The 14,621-nt window shown below is 38.4% G+C and overlaps 1 protein-coding gene across 1 annotated transcript in view; it reads left to right on the top strand.

The window, feature by feature from the left end:
* Positions 1–14,621, top strand: part of TMEM163 (transmembrane protein 163) — a 106,682-nt gene that overhangs the window by 53,969 nt on the left and 38,092 nt on the right. The window contains exons 3-4 of the mRNA XM_075757180.1: positions 11,754–11,797; positions 12,959–13,050. Coding sequence (XP_075613295.1) covers positions 11,754–11,797; positions 12,959–13,050 — 136 coding nt within the window. The remainder of the gene's footprint in view (positions 1–11,753; positions 11,798–12,958; positions 13,051–14,621) is intronic.

Here is a 14,621-nt window from a genome sequence, read left to right as displayed (position 1 = left end):
TTCACTTCTGAGAACAGGCCTTCAGGCTCCTATGTACTGAAATGAGCTGCATGTCTACAGCTGCAGAAGTCTGAACAGATGTCTTCTCCCACAGTCAGCTGAGGTATCTAAAAATTTTTACACCAAAAAGCAACTTTAAATTGAAATTGTGGTTTTTTTAAATGTGTATATAGAGCCAGGTTTTAAAGTTTCTCCACTAATTCACTGAAGTGTCTGGGATGGTTTGCATTCTTTACCTCACTTTGTAAAAAGAAAACCTCTGTAATATTGTGCTATATTCTGGCAGCCTGCTTAATTGTATTTGGCAGCTTGTTTTGGTTCTGGAGTAGCTCACTAGCCATCTAATTAAGACAGGGGCTACTGTGATATGTGACTTGTCTCCAAAATTGATAGGGATGATGGAAAAGACTGTGAAGATGACTAATTATTTTTCCATGACCAAAGCTTTTCACTTTAAATCTTCCCTGGTTTTCATATTTCTAAGGTCATTAAAATGCTCAGAGAACAAACATTTAATATGAAACTAAATGTCATGAGTGTGAATTTTTTATGGTCTTGTCTTCACATACCATTCTTTGCATGTTCAGGAAAGCCATGCGTAGAGAAATGAATATAATTCTCCTTTTTTCTTTTTTAAAAAAAAAATTATTTATTATTATAAGGAAAACCTGTCAATCTTTTGCATTATTATGCTCCTCTCTTATGTTGATCCCACAGACGATAGAGGGACTCAGTTGTGCCATTAGTCATTGCCTAGTGTAGGAAGTGCTGGGGAAGGCACCAATGCGCGTATAGAGAAGAACAGTTGGTTCCAGGGAAGCAGCCTGCTGTACCGCTGTGTGGGGCAGATCTGTGTCAGATAATGCTCTGTGCCCTCCAGCTTCCAGGTTAGAGTGACCATTCCTTGTCCCAGGATCCACTGAACCAGGGGCAGTCATGGACGGGCTCCAGCCTGGGTCTTAGATTTCTAAATCACAAATGTGTATGTGCAGAGAATTTATTGTAATTCTGTTCATCCTCCTCAAGAGCAGAGTTGCAGGACTTAACCACCTGTTAGCTGAGGGAGGAACCAGACAAAAATACCAAGGAAAGTGACAAGCAAATATCTTACTTTACCTTCATTCCTTCTGGCAGATTTCCTGTTGCAATTGTGTGATTTTTGCAAAAAAAATAGAACACAGTTAAATCGTTACACTAGGAATTATTTAAAAAAATTAAATAAAATCATCCTATCTATATTGTATCCTTTACCTGAGTTTGAATGTAGTTTTTAATAGCTTTTTCTCATAATTATTTTGACTGTCTTCATTATTGGGTGTCCATTTGACAATTTTGTGTGGACTCATTTTTCTGTGTTCCAAATTCGGAACCTTGCAAAGGTATCTAAAATGAAGGATGCTTAAAATAGTCACCTTCATGGGTCATTCATGGGTCTCACTGCATTTGTGTTCTAGATGTTTCAGCAGGTCAAAAATGAGCCCGTAATAATCCATTGATGGGGGTGCAGTAGTCACATCAGTTTCAGTAATTATAATTACATTATACAAATACAAGTTAAAGGACAATGCAAAATTATTTTCAATGTGAATGTTTTTTCAGCACTTGATACACTTCTGAAGTACTGCTATATTTCTGTATAAAAGGCAGCCTGCTTTGATTTTCAGAAGTCTCTTGAAACACTTCTAGTATAAAAATAGAGTATGTTACAACTGTTAAGCTGTGGGAATGCCATAAAGATTATGCAGATCATTTCTAATTGGGTTACCATTTTCAGTAGTTAAAGTCTGCATTGCTAAAATTTAAGGCAGTGCTTTGAGAATATGAAATATCATAAAAGGCAGATCATGATACTAAACAGTTTATTCAAATAGATAACTCATGGTGCCTGCTGTCTCTCTTTGCTGAAGTGCTAGATGCTTCCATGTGGTAAAATGATTTTTCCTGTGTATAACATCCTGAAGCGTGGAAGTACTTTTGTCCCATTTTATAGATAAGATCGCTAAAAAAAGGGTATGTTTAAGGGGTTTGTCGAAAGTTACTTAGTAAGACAGTATGATGTGTGAGACTGTGTCAACCACACGGACCTAGCTGTCTTTTCAAACAATTATGCTCTCTCTACAGAGTCTAGTTGTTCTGGCTATTAAACTCATTCTGAATCCCTGATCTTCAAATATCTCCTAAGATCCCTGGTCCAGTTCTGTTTCCTTATCTGTGAAACAGACTACTCTTAATTGTTTGGTTTGATACATTTTTTTGAGGTAATTGTAAATATAGTTATATATCTATAATGATATCAAAAAATATAACACTCTCCACACGCATACTGAATTAAAAAGTTAAAATCCATCAAATCAAGAAATTAGATTAATTTATTTGGAAAACTTTCTATGGTACATGCAAAATTTTCCAATTCATTGCTGCATCCATTGCCTAAAATTTTACTGAAATTCTAGGGAAAAAGGTCTTTGATCAAAAATTTGTATATTGAAATTCACGTGCAACTCCAGTGAAAATATTATTACTATTTGTTTATAACTAGAAAATTCACCCGTGTGGTGTTGTGGACAGCAGATCCTAAGAAAGGGTTCTTCCGGTTAACATGGGAGAGTGAGAACTTAGCCAGTGCTTTTGTGGACTGGGTTTAAATACTTACCATGGCTCAAACGTGTTTCTTTTCTCTAAGTTCAAAGAACACTAGGAAGAATCCAACTTGTAGACTTAAACCACAGATAGATTTTTTTTTTTTTCTGCCTTATCTTATTTAAGAACTATATCTAAGGTACAGGATAGTTGGAATACTTCTAGAAGAAATATGATATGTGGCAAAGCTAACTAAATCCTCTCTTGATCTAAATCTGCCATGTTGCGCTCCAGTCAGCCAGTGTATATGGAGCATACTGTAGTATGATTCCAGTTATTTAAAGCTGTGTTATGTTTATCTTCTGGTGTGAGGAGTGTTAGACAATTATTTATGTTTCTTAGAAGTACTTTCAAACTGGACTTGCATGTTTTTTTAACAGCAGCACTGATTTTTTTTTAAATTTTTTTTTAATGTTCTTGATGCCTGACATAGAACAATTGTTGAAAATACAATTCACAATCAAGTCAAGTGTGAAATAGTAGCAGGGAAAAAATTAAACATATGCTGAATCTGGAGGTTTGGCATTTGGAGTTTTCTGATATATTTCATTTAGTCTAAATTTGGCAAACTTGAAGATATACATCTTTTTTATATTAAACCACTAGGCTGCTCTATAGTAGTGGAGACGAATAATGGAGGATGGGGGATGCAGTTCTCACTGGTTATGTTCTTTTAAATGTGGTTATGTTCTAAATAAGAGCTAATTAACAATTTTTTTTTCATATAAACACCAAGGCATGGCACAATAGGTAGCACAACCAACAATATTCATATATTTATTGTTGGTTGTGCTGCAGTTAGTCTGAATCCTTGCATGTAAATTCTATGTTAATATATCTGAGCTGTAGCTTGTGTATGACATCATTCTTTAATTTTCTTTTTGAAAGAATCTCTCCATGTGACCACAGGATAGGAACTTGCCAGAACCTGAGAATAATGGCAGTATTTCAGGTCTTTTATTAACAATTCAAAACCTTCAATGACTGGTAAAATCATTCAGCCTACGTCCAAGCTGTTACAGGTTTGGGGATACATGTATAAAATATGAGTTCACTGGATCTCTGTGAGGCTTCCAGAAACCCAGTTAAGTCAGATAAGCATTTACAAACCTTCACCTCAGTCTTCTGGCTTATTCTGTTAACTTAGGTAAAACCTGCTTTATATCAGCTGGCCAAACTCCCAAGAATAAATTCCTTTTGCTGTGTAGGACCTGAATACCTCCCTGCTACCTTTGCATTCAGTCAGTAAAACACAAAAGATGGGAGAAATGTTGCCTTTGGAGAGTCTCCTAGGTCGTTAAATCTGGAATAACCTTCATTTGGATACAGTGAATTACAAATCTTGGCCACGGAGCTTTAGAAACTGCTGTTGTGTGTGTCTGATATCACTCAACATTTCTGGTTGGTTGTGACTTTTTTTAAGCCAACATACCACTCGGTCCTTGGCCCTGGACAGGGCCAAACTGCTTCCATTGGTTTTGGAAGCTAGTTTCAGGCTTGAAGTTACAAAGCCTGTGGATTTTAGGTATAGGCTGCAAAAGCTTCCCTGGTAAGTGTGCAGTTAAGAGCATTTGCAACATTCTAGGCCATTTCAGTTGTTATATTTGGAGTTGAGGCATCAATAATAGATTCATTAAAAGACAATGTGCTTTACTGTCATTGCACTGAGTTATTTTGGGTGATTCAAGTGACCCCATTTGAAATATAACAGATTAAACTATGCATCTGTTTATTCAACTGCAGAGAATTTGCACCATGTGCCTGGAAGAAATACTAATACATTTCTTATAGACCTTCAAGTGTTGTTATTCCTATTCTTAAATGCAAACGTATGCGTTTCGTATCCTGATAAAGCTCAACTGGAGCTATAACATATGGGCCCTTTTTTAGTTCCTGCCCCCTGGAAAGCCAAAACTAAACAAAAATACCATACCTCCTTTTCTCAGATTTATTTGCGTTCTTTTTTTGAAATGGTCTTGTTTGAAAACAGAAGGTTGGCACCTGAGAAAGGAAGCACAGGAGCGTGTGAAGCAGTGGGATACTGGACAGGAGGGGTTCTGCTTTCTCCTAGAACCGGCACTGCAGTGCATTGCTCTGCACAGTGCTTGCGCATACTCTAATATTGCCCCTGCGTGGACTGTTGAACAATCCTGGAAATTGCTCTGAACTCAGGCTTATTGGAGTTGCTTGCTTTCTGGTTTTTCAAAAAGCTTTCCCTAAGCAAGTGGTTTCTCAAGGTCATCTCTAGTTATGCTGGAAAGAGTGATATACAAAATTGACTGCCGTGGTGTATTTGGCTGACCATATTTTAGTGTAATACTCACTTAAGGGTGCAGAGGAGGTCTGTTGTATACAGAAGTTATTTCAGAAGCTGTTAAAAGAGAGACTGGGCATTATTTTTTTTCTGAAATCAGGAACAGATTTACCCTTGTGTGCGTGTCTCCATCATTCAGTGTTTGCTTGGGGTTTTTTATATTACTGGTATGCTCTTGGGGACTGTCTACTGTGTATTATAGAGAAAGGTGGTTCACCGTTTTCTCCACATGGATAATTTTTTCATCATTCAATAAGTAATACCTTGTTTTTTTGTCATAGGATTGTTTCATAGTTCAGAACTGCGCGGTCCTGCTTGGTTGCTTGGTCTCTTCTGTTCATTTGTGGGACGTGCCAGTGGAGGCATGGGTGCTCTTTTGGTGGTAAATGGAAAGATGAAAGCAAATTAAACAGAATTGAATCAGGAGACTAAATAAGCTTTAAGACCGGACTGCTTTGCTATTCTTTGAGATTGCTATGATTGGTGAGCACCATAGCTAATGAATAAGCAGTCTGGGAAGTCTGCATCTGTGCCGCCTGTGTGAAAGCCAATATTGTGAATATTTAACCCCTGAAATGGAAGTTTTCTGATATTTTACCATGAGGCACTGATGCAGCCACAAAACAAATAAAAAACCCTGTGAGTAAAGGGAATTAAGGGAGAACTGATGTTTAATTCTTTGCAAGAACCACAAAAAACATTTTTTAAAAAGTTCTGAAATTGAAACATTGAAAAATGAATGATTTAAGATAGAAAATGCTGGAATCAGAGATGATGATAAATTATTATTGGTTTTGCTAACATGTCAGCAAACTGGAAAGAACTGTTTGGATTAAATGCAAAGGAAAATTTTGCACAAAGCCGTGAAATTGTACTGTTTCTGTAATGAAAATCTTCAACTGATATATGCTGTTGTAGTTCATTGAAGAAAATGAAGTTATGGAAGCTCAACAAAAATTTCTGTGTGGGGCAAAGGTGCCTGGGCAGATGTATGTGTACCTGTTGGTCCTGGTCAGTACAGTTCATTACAAGTATTAATGGTATTAGAATCTTGACTCTTCTTCAGCTTCAGTTGTGAGGGATTTTTTTTGTGGATTTTTAAAAAGTATTACTCATTTGGTTTTCTGTGCTTGGAATGGATTTGTTTTGAAATATTTATTGTAACATTAGTTTTTGATGTTTTACCAACACTGGGTGGTGAAAAACAGACTGTATTTCACTTCCACTTCTGATTCAGTACAACTTCCAGTTCCCATTGCTTGTGACTCTGTACAACCCACAAGATACACACGGTAATATATACAGAAATAAACCCAACACTTTCAGTGATGTTAAAATTGCCTACCTAATTTCTGATAAATGCAGGTTATGTGCTTTGAAGCCATGATGTTTTATGTGCTGACATCCAGGTGTGTTTTTCAAAAAGGCTAATTTCAAAGCAAACATGATGGAGTGATTGTCCCATCAAGAGGAGTTTCCTAAAAATAGTTTTCTGTGAGTAGGTAAGAAGAGATTTTATGACAGATGGAGGAGCTGTTTGTATGTACCATCTCATTTGTAGCCAGACTTATCCCAAAGATTTCTGTTTGGGAGAACTGGAGGCAGAATTAATTCCTTGTCCTATTTCTTGCCTCCTACATTTGTGCAAAACGGGTCCTCTCCTGTCAAGAGAAGGAAGCGAGAGGCCCAGGGTCACTGCAGGGTCCCAGCTCTCCAGGAACACATTTTAGATGGATCAAACCTGGCAAAGGCTGGTGGAAGCCTAGGTGGCTGAAGAGTTAAATTGGAATGATTTTGTAGGGTTAGGGCCCTAGTCATAGGATTTTTGGGAGGTACATGGAAATGAATTTACTTGAGGGTGAAATGTGTGGGAAATGGGTTATTTTTCTTTATTTGGAATCACTTTGGAGGAGGTGAAGGAATTACAGCAAAATCTGACCTATAGGTTGGCAAACTTCATGATTTGATGTTGCTGTGCAGGTGGAAGCAGTGGTAGATTTGTGGCTTACAGTGCTGGTTCTATTTTTACTTTCTGACTGCTTGCAAGTTCCGTTTACAAATGTCAGGAAAATGCATTAGGATTGTCTACTTTATTGTAGAGGTAATAAAATGCTGTCCAATTGAGCCAATAAAATAGCTAAAAGCAGGCCCCCACTGTCATGGCAGTGTACTGCTAAATCTATACAGTGACTCCACAGGATTTTTAAACTACCTGCTCTGTTCTTTCCTCATTGCTTGTTTCGTACCATTGTACTGATTCAATATGGAGACTAGGAATCTCTGGGATTTTCTACATCAGAGGCTTGTCTGGGAATAACTGAAAATATTGAGAAGGAGGAAGGTGAGGGTTCAGCAAAAGCTCTATGATCCATTCCTGCAGTGCAGTACATTGCTCCTGGAGCATGGCAGTGATACTGGAGGCCTAAGGACCACTGGTTATTCCTTTGCCCAGGGGTCTCAAGTTCTTGAATGTTAGGAAGTACTTCCCTAAACGTCCTTTCAGCTTCAGAGCCTAGAATGGAAGCCAGTTGTTGTCTTTAGAGGATATGGTCAGTCTGTGGCAACCTGTATTGGTTGATACCCTGTTCGCCAATATTACAGTTGCTTTCTCTGCCATAGAGCCTAGACCCGTGTACAAACATCCCATTTAAGCTGGAGTGACTTACTGGTGAGCTTCATGACTGTACTTGTCAGCTAGGACTATTAACGTACTTAAGTGTGAGGGCTGAAGGTGCTTTAATGTTGTTATTTGACTCTGAAAGAAAGACAAATGGGTTATTTTTTCCCATTAGAAAACCAGTATGTAAATAAATGATATAAAAATACACCTTTCCAGTGCTTATTACTACTTTTATTATGGCCTTTTACCAGTCCAGTATTCATTAGCAAGCAAAAAGATTTAAGCAGACTTGTGACACTGTTAGTTAATACTTGTTTTTCATTGCTGTATTAGATAGCTAAGGCTAAACAGATTGTGTGTTAGTGCTGTGGATATTCACTGTGGTAGAATACAAAAAAATAGAGTTATCATGCTAAAGACCTTATGCTTTACATACACCAAATATGTCCCTATGAGCATTCTTAAGGTGTAGCTATCTGTATGCATTTATCACCTGTAGAAATTATATATTCATTTTTAAGGGAACCATACAGTTTATTTGTTTTAAGTCTGGATTAGAGTGGGGAAAAAAGCTGGCAATTTAGTCAAAACTAAGGAGCTAATGCCACTACAGAGGCAGGCTAGAAATAGAAGTAGGAGTGAAAGTGTGGCTTTAAACTGCATCATATGAAAGCAGTAACAACAGGAACATTGCAAGCTTGTGTGTACCTGTGAATGCCCATATTTTTTTGATGCAACTTCAGCAGTTTTTGAAACCATATGCCTCTAAGAAGGCATACAATGAAAATTTGATAATACATTATTATGCAGTGAAGTGTTCAAATTTGCAGTTGGACCACTGTAAGGTAGTGTCAGCTTGTCAAGTGTAGCTCTTGCCTGGCAAGTCTGACCAAGAAATATAGCCTCTTTTTTCACTGAGAAGATGAATCATAGAATAGTTTGGGTTGGAAGAGGCCTTTAAAGGTCGTCTAGTCCAACCCCCCCTGCAATGAGCAGGGACATCTTCAACTAGACAGGTTGCTCAGAGCCCCATCCAACCTGACTTTGAATGTTTTCAGGGATGAGGCATCTACCCATCTCTCTGGGCAACCTGTTCCAGTGTTACACCACCCTCACAGTAAATAATTTTTTCCTTATATCTAGTCTAAATCTACCCTCTTTTAGTATAAATTCATTACCCCTTGTCCTATCACAACAGGCTCTGATAAGAAGTTTGTCTTTCTTATAAAGCCCCCTTTAAATACTGAAAAGCCACAATCAGATCTCTCCAGAGCCTTCTCTTCAGGCTAAACAACATCAGCTCTCTCAGCCTGTTTCATAGGAGAGGTGCTCCAGCCCTCTGATCATTTTTGTGGTGTCCTCTGGACTTACTCCAACAGGTCCGTGTCTTTCTTGTACTGAAGACCCCAGAGCTGGACGCAGTACTCCAGGTGGGGTCGGGTCTCACGAGAGCAGAGTTAGAGGGGCAGAATCCCCTCCCTCAACCTGCTGGTCACGCTGTTTTGGATGCAGCCCAGGATATAGTTGGCTTTCTGGGCTGCAAGCGCACATTGCTGGCTCACGTCCAGCTTTTTTATCCACCGTACCCCCAAGCCCTTCTCCTCAGGGCTGCTCTCAATCCCTTCATCCCCCAGCCTGTATTGATACCAGGGATTGCCCTGAGCCATGTGCAGGACCTTGCACCTGGCCTTGTTGAACCTCATGAGGTTCATATGGGCCCACTTCTCAAGCTTGTCCAGGTCCCTCTGCATGGCATCACGTCCATCAGGTGTGTCAGCCACACCACTCAACTTGGTGTTGTCTGCAAGTTTGCTGAGGGTGCACTCGATCCCACTGTCTGTCACTGATGAAGATATTAAACAGTACTGGTCCCAATACGGACCCCTGAGAGACACCACTTGTCACCGATCTTCATCTGGATGTTGAGCCATTAACGACTACCCTCTGGATGCGACCATCCAGCCAATTCCTTATCCACCAGTCTGCCTATCAAATCCATCTCTCAAATTTAGAGAGAAGGATGTTGTGGGGGACTGTGTCAAAGGCCTTACAGAAGTCCAGATAGATGACATCCGTAGCTCTTCCCTTGTCCACTGATGGAGTCACTCCATCATAGAAGGCCATTGGATAGGTCAGGCAGGACTTGCCCTTGGTGAAGCTATGCTGGCTGTCTCAAATCACCTCCTTGTCCTCCTTGTGCCTTAGCATAGCTTCTAGGAGGAGCTGTTCCATGATCTTCCCAGGCACAGGGGTGAGGCTGACAGGTCAGTAGTTGCCAGGGTTATCCTTTCTACCCTTTTTAAAAATGGATGCAATGTGAGAAAGCATGATTTAACAGTGAGAGGGAGTAAATCCATACTAACTGTTTCAATACTCTTAAACTTTGAGAAAATGGGAATCTAGAAATGAACTTGAAGACTTTTGTGTTTTGGCCAACTGTAATGATAAAATCCAAATATTTGCGATATCTGGTGTGTTTGTGGCCACAGCTAGGCCTTAGATCGATGAGAAAAGGATTATTTTTTTCAAGATTTTATTTTCTGTTTATCCAGATAAGTGCCATAGAACTGCAGCTTGCTGTTACTGAAAAGAACAGTCAAACCATAGTGGCTCTGTTCTGCCAAGCTGTTCTAATGAATATTGGAATACTGAAAATTAGATATTGTGTTTGTCAGCCTAAGATTGACAAAGTTCTTGATGAGTCTGCGGTTTTTTAGTTCAAGTATTTTTATTGTTACAAAAAAGTGTTTTTCTTAGTAAGTTAGCTGATATCTGTTCATAGGAGTAGTAAAATCAATCCTTTTAGGCTTTATTCTGCGTTGTCTTAATATTGGAATTAGAGTGTCGTGCATTTTATTCAGGGAGCACAGGTTCAGTTAGTCCTGTTCTGAGTCGACAGTCTACCAAACACAGCAAGACGACTAGAGCTGCTCAGTGCTCTAGAGCTTGACATAGCCATAGTGTTGCTGTTAGCCTGTGAGAGTTGCAGTTTGATGAGGTCCCATCTCCAGGTGAAGGCCTCTTCTGTTGCTGCCAGCTTCTTCCTTGCTATTCCTCTGGGCTACTGAAAGGGATTTTTCCTAGCACAGTACCTCCCAGAATTGAGAACTGTGGGATGATAGAATTAAGATGCATGAATGCTGGGGTTTAGTCCCAGCCGGCAGCTAAGCACCACATAGCTGCTTGCTCACCCCTCCTTCCCCCAAGGGGCTGGGGAGGAGAATGAAAAACCCTTTGTGGATTGAGATCAAGACAGTTTAATAGGATAACGAAGAGAATAACAATAGTAATAATAAAAAATAATGATAACAAGAGGTGCACAAATGCAATTGCTCACCACGTGCAGAAGGAAAAAAAAACCCAACAAAACCCAATGCACAGTCTGTTTCTGAGCAGTGATCCTGCCTCCCAGCTAGCTGGCCCAGTTAATCTGGAGCACGACGTTATGTGGTAGGGAATATCCCTGTGGCCAGTCTGGGTCAGCTGTCTGGCTCTGCTCTCCCAGCTTCTTGTGCACCTGGCAGGGTGTGAAAAGTCCTTGACTGAGTGTGGGCACAACAATTACCTAGCAACAACTAAAAACATCAGTGTGTTATCACACCAAATCCAAAATACAGCACTATACTAGAAAGAAAATTAGCTCTATCTCAGCCAAAACTAGGGCAATGGAGTAAAATTATAAAAATATAGTTTTTTTCTAGATGTTAGCCTGTTTTTAAAGTCTTGTTTATTTTTTAGAGGCAGTATGCAGTCAAAATAGGAACGGGTCAAACTTTTTCCTGCTAATGCTTTTTCCATTGGAAATCACTGATCTGATGAAATTTGAAGCATTTCTTGGGGCTGTGTGAATTACCCTTAGGCTTTTTGTCAAAGATGCCAGTCAAGAAGTCTGGATGGGCCTACTTAGTTTTCTGTCAGTCAGTTGGGTCATGTTTCGTAAATAGACTGTTTCTGAATGCTATGGTAAGGTCTGTCCCATTACAGTTTTGGAAGAAAGAAAAGCATCTCGAGTGACCTAACCATTTCCTGCAGCACAAGCTCTTTCTTTTAGACCTTTTTTAAGTGTCGGTCAGATCATTCAGCCCATGTGTTGAAACTAGTTTTGTAGCACTCGGACAAGAGAAGAAGAAATACAAAAAAGATTTAAAGTGATTCTAAATAATATTTTCTTTCCTTTAGCTGTCTCCGTAATGAGATACAGTGCATCATCATTTGGATTTGCTGTAAGTAGAGATACAGTTTAAATATTCTCTACCTTAAATATTCTCTACCATTTTTTCATGGGCTTTTTCTGAACTGTATTTTTTTTTTATTGTAAGTTCATGGCAAGGTGTGCAAAGTCAATGATGGATTAGAAAAAATATTCTTGAAGTTGTATCTTGGAAAGGATGGTAAAGATACTTTCATTATACTTTTTCAGTTTCTGACCAATAAGTCTTACACTGGCATTAATGTCAATACTTATGTATCACCACTGATAGATATTATCCACCAGATATGGTTTTCTTCTACAAAATCTCTCAGCTTAATCAGCTCTGTTGTTGAACTTGAGCCAAATTCTGAAGTTCCCTTCCAAACTCTCCATGACCCTTTTCTATTGAAGTCTATGGTAAAACTCCTATTGACTTTGGGATAACAGCTTTCCGCTCTAGTAGTTACTGTGACTTTCCCAAGTAGTGGCAGAGCAGAAAATTCCAAATGACAAGCCAATGACTAATTTCAAACAAATTGGCTTTTGCTTTCAAATTTGAAGGTTAGATTGACTCTGTAGAAAGTTTGACTTGAGCATGAAAGTTCTTACAGTGGGACAAGCCTTGGTTTTGGTATTACCCAACATCATTTCTTCATTTACTGGAAATTCAAACATGGCAGATTTGCTGATAATATAGAATAATATGAAATCTGGATACAATGGGGTTTTGAAAAACAGTTAATATTTCCTTGCTTTGAAACAAAACCTTCTATGCCATAAAATTAGTGAATTCACAGGAAAAAGGGATGCTTGACAGGCATTTTCAAACACTTTTTTTTTTTTTTTTTGTTTAGAGTCTTTGCATAAGAATCATATTAGTATTTTAACTCTTGTGGGGCCACAGTGGCTGATTTTGTGTTAGGTTTGGTTTTGATTTTTGTTTAAACTTCTCAGCAGGTGATGGATTACAAATAAAGTTTTAATCTTTTGATTGACTTACTGAGCTCTGAATTGTATCGTGCAATAATACATGGGAAAAAGAAGATCAATTTAATAAATTTAAATCCTGCTTTCATTAAAATAATTTATTTGAAGCTGCTTTGTGCCTGTGCAGCAGGATAGTAAATGTATTGCTGTTAGTACAGAGTACAGTTAATGGCCCACAAAACAATTGACTCTGTGTCTCTTTCAGTTTGATGCTACCCTGGATGTTTTGTCATCAGCGATAGTTTTGTGGCGTTACAGCAATGCAGCTGCTGTGCATTCTGCGCACAGGGAGTACATGTAAGTACACGTAATTACTTTTGGCTTTGGTAGAGGCCTGAGGAGCTTTTGCTGTCAAGCTGTGATGCTACAGATTCCAGAGCTTTGACAAAAAACATTTTGTCATGTCAGCAAGTATTCTTTCCTTCTGCCAACTTACTGTTTGGTCCTAAACATAGAGCCTTTCCTTAGGCAAACCTCTGTGTGATTGTGATTTTCAGTTACTTTTTAGCCAAAATAGTAATTGTTTGGGCTTTGATTTTTTTTTTTTTTCCTCGCAGCATCTGTATCAAATGAACTATATTTGCAGTCTTTAATGGATTTGTTAATCTTTTATTTTGCATCTTACTCCATTATTCTTACTAGGGTATATTTTTTAAAATTGATGCTCATATTATATTTGTCCTTCCCTTAACAAGATTGGAATATGAACCCTTTCTCTTTGAATGTAAATCACTTCAGCTGCTAGTGATACTATTAGAAGTTGAGATTACAGAACATCTGATAAGATTGAACTTGTATTAGTGATATGATAGTAGGCTGACACAGTTTATTGTAACTGCTGTACAAAGAGAGAGATAGACACACCCTTTTTATTACAGAGCTATTGCTATTTTGGTAAGAGTATATCAATACTTGCATGTCTTTTTTATAGAAAAAAACGTGTGCTTGCAAAGTAAGCATATTTAATGATGGCTATATGGATCCTATGGAAAAAAAATTCTTTAATTTGCAATGCAGTATTGATCACAGTGGAAACTATTTTCTGCATCATTGTGCAGCATTTCTATTTCCAATGCATGTGGTAGCTGAGAAGATCAGGTGGAGATTGGCTCAAGAATTGTTCCAGCTAGTGCATAAAGAAGACTTTAACCTCCTACTCAAATTTTGGGTACACCTAGATGAAGAATTGTAGGACATTATCTGCTTTGGTTTTGTTCTGTGCTGCCCTTGCTAGCAGTATCCCATCTGGCTTGTTTGAAGATAGATCAAACTACAAAGAATTGTAGTCCTAGAATGGACTACGATTTTACACTAAAGGGGGATAAGGTAGTTTGTGTTTTGAAACACCTCTAGTGAAGTTCCTTCTACAAGAAGGGAAGCCTGATGAAACTGAGCTTTTACATAGCTTATAGGATCAAGTAAAAAAGAAAAAAAAGAGAAGCCATGCAGAGGGGACTATAACTTGTCTTCATAGTCCTTTCCTAAAAACTAAGAAAAGATTAAGCAGTATTTTTATATGCGTTAACTCAGGCTCATGCAACAGCTTGCCAGTGCTGTGAGTTCCATTCTGGCAGGGCTCCATACATAACAGTTTGGAATAAAAGGCCAGAGAAGATTGATGTGGCATTGATTCATAAAAATAAATCCAGAAATATGTGATTAAAATTAGTCTTCCTGCACAAATTTGGAGATCTTAACAGACATTTCCTGAGTATCTTGCTTTTGTGGGCGTCCACAGAGATTCCTGTCAACATTCGATTAACATATTTTTGAAATCTCCTTCTGCTGAGCTTTTTGAAGTGAACCTTGTAAAGTACTTTATAGAGAAAATAAATCCCAATAAAAAAGAAGAATCAACATATCGCTAT

The sequence above is a fragment of the Balearica regulorum genome, chromosome 6 (genome assembly GCF_011004875.1).
Source record: "Balearica regulorum gibbericeps isolate bBalReg1 chromosome 6, bBalReg1.pri, whole genome shotgun sequence".
NCBI classification, from domain to species: domain Eukaryota; kingdom Metazoa; phylum Chordata; class Aves; order Gruiformes; family Gruidae; genus Balearica; species Balearica regulorum.
Note: the sequence above shows the minus strand (reverse complement) of the source record. Positions and strands in the feature narration are given on the sequence as shown.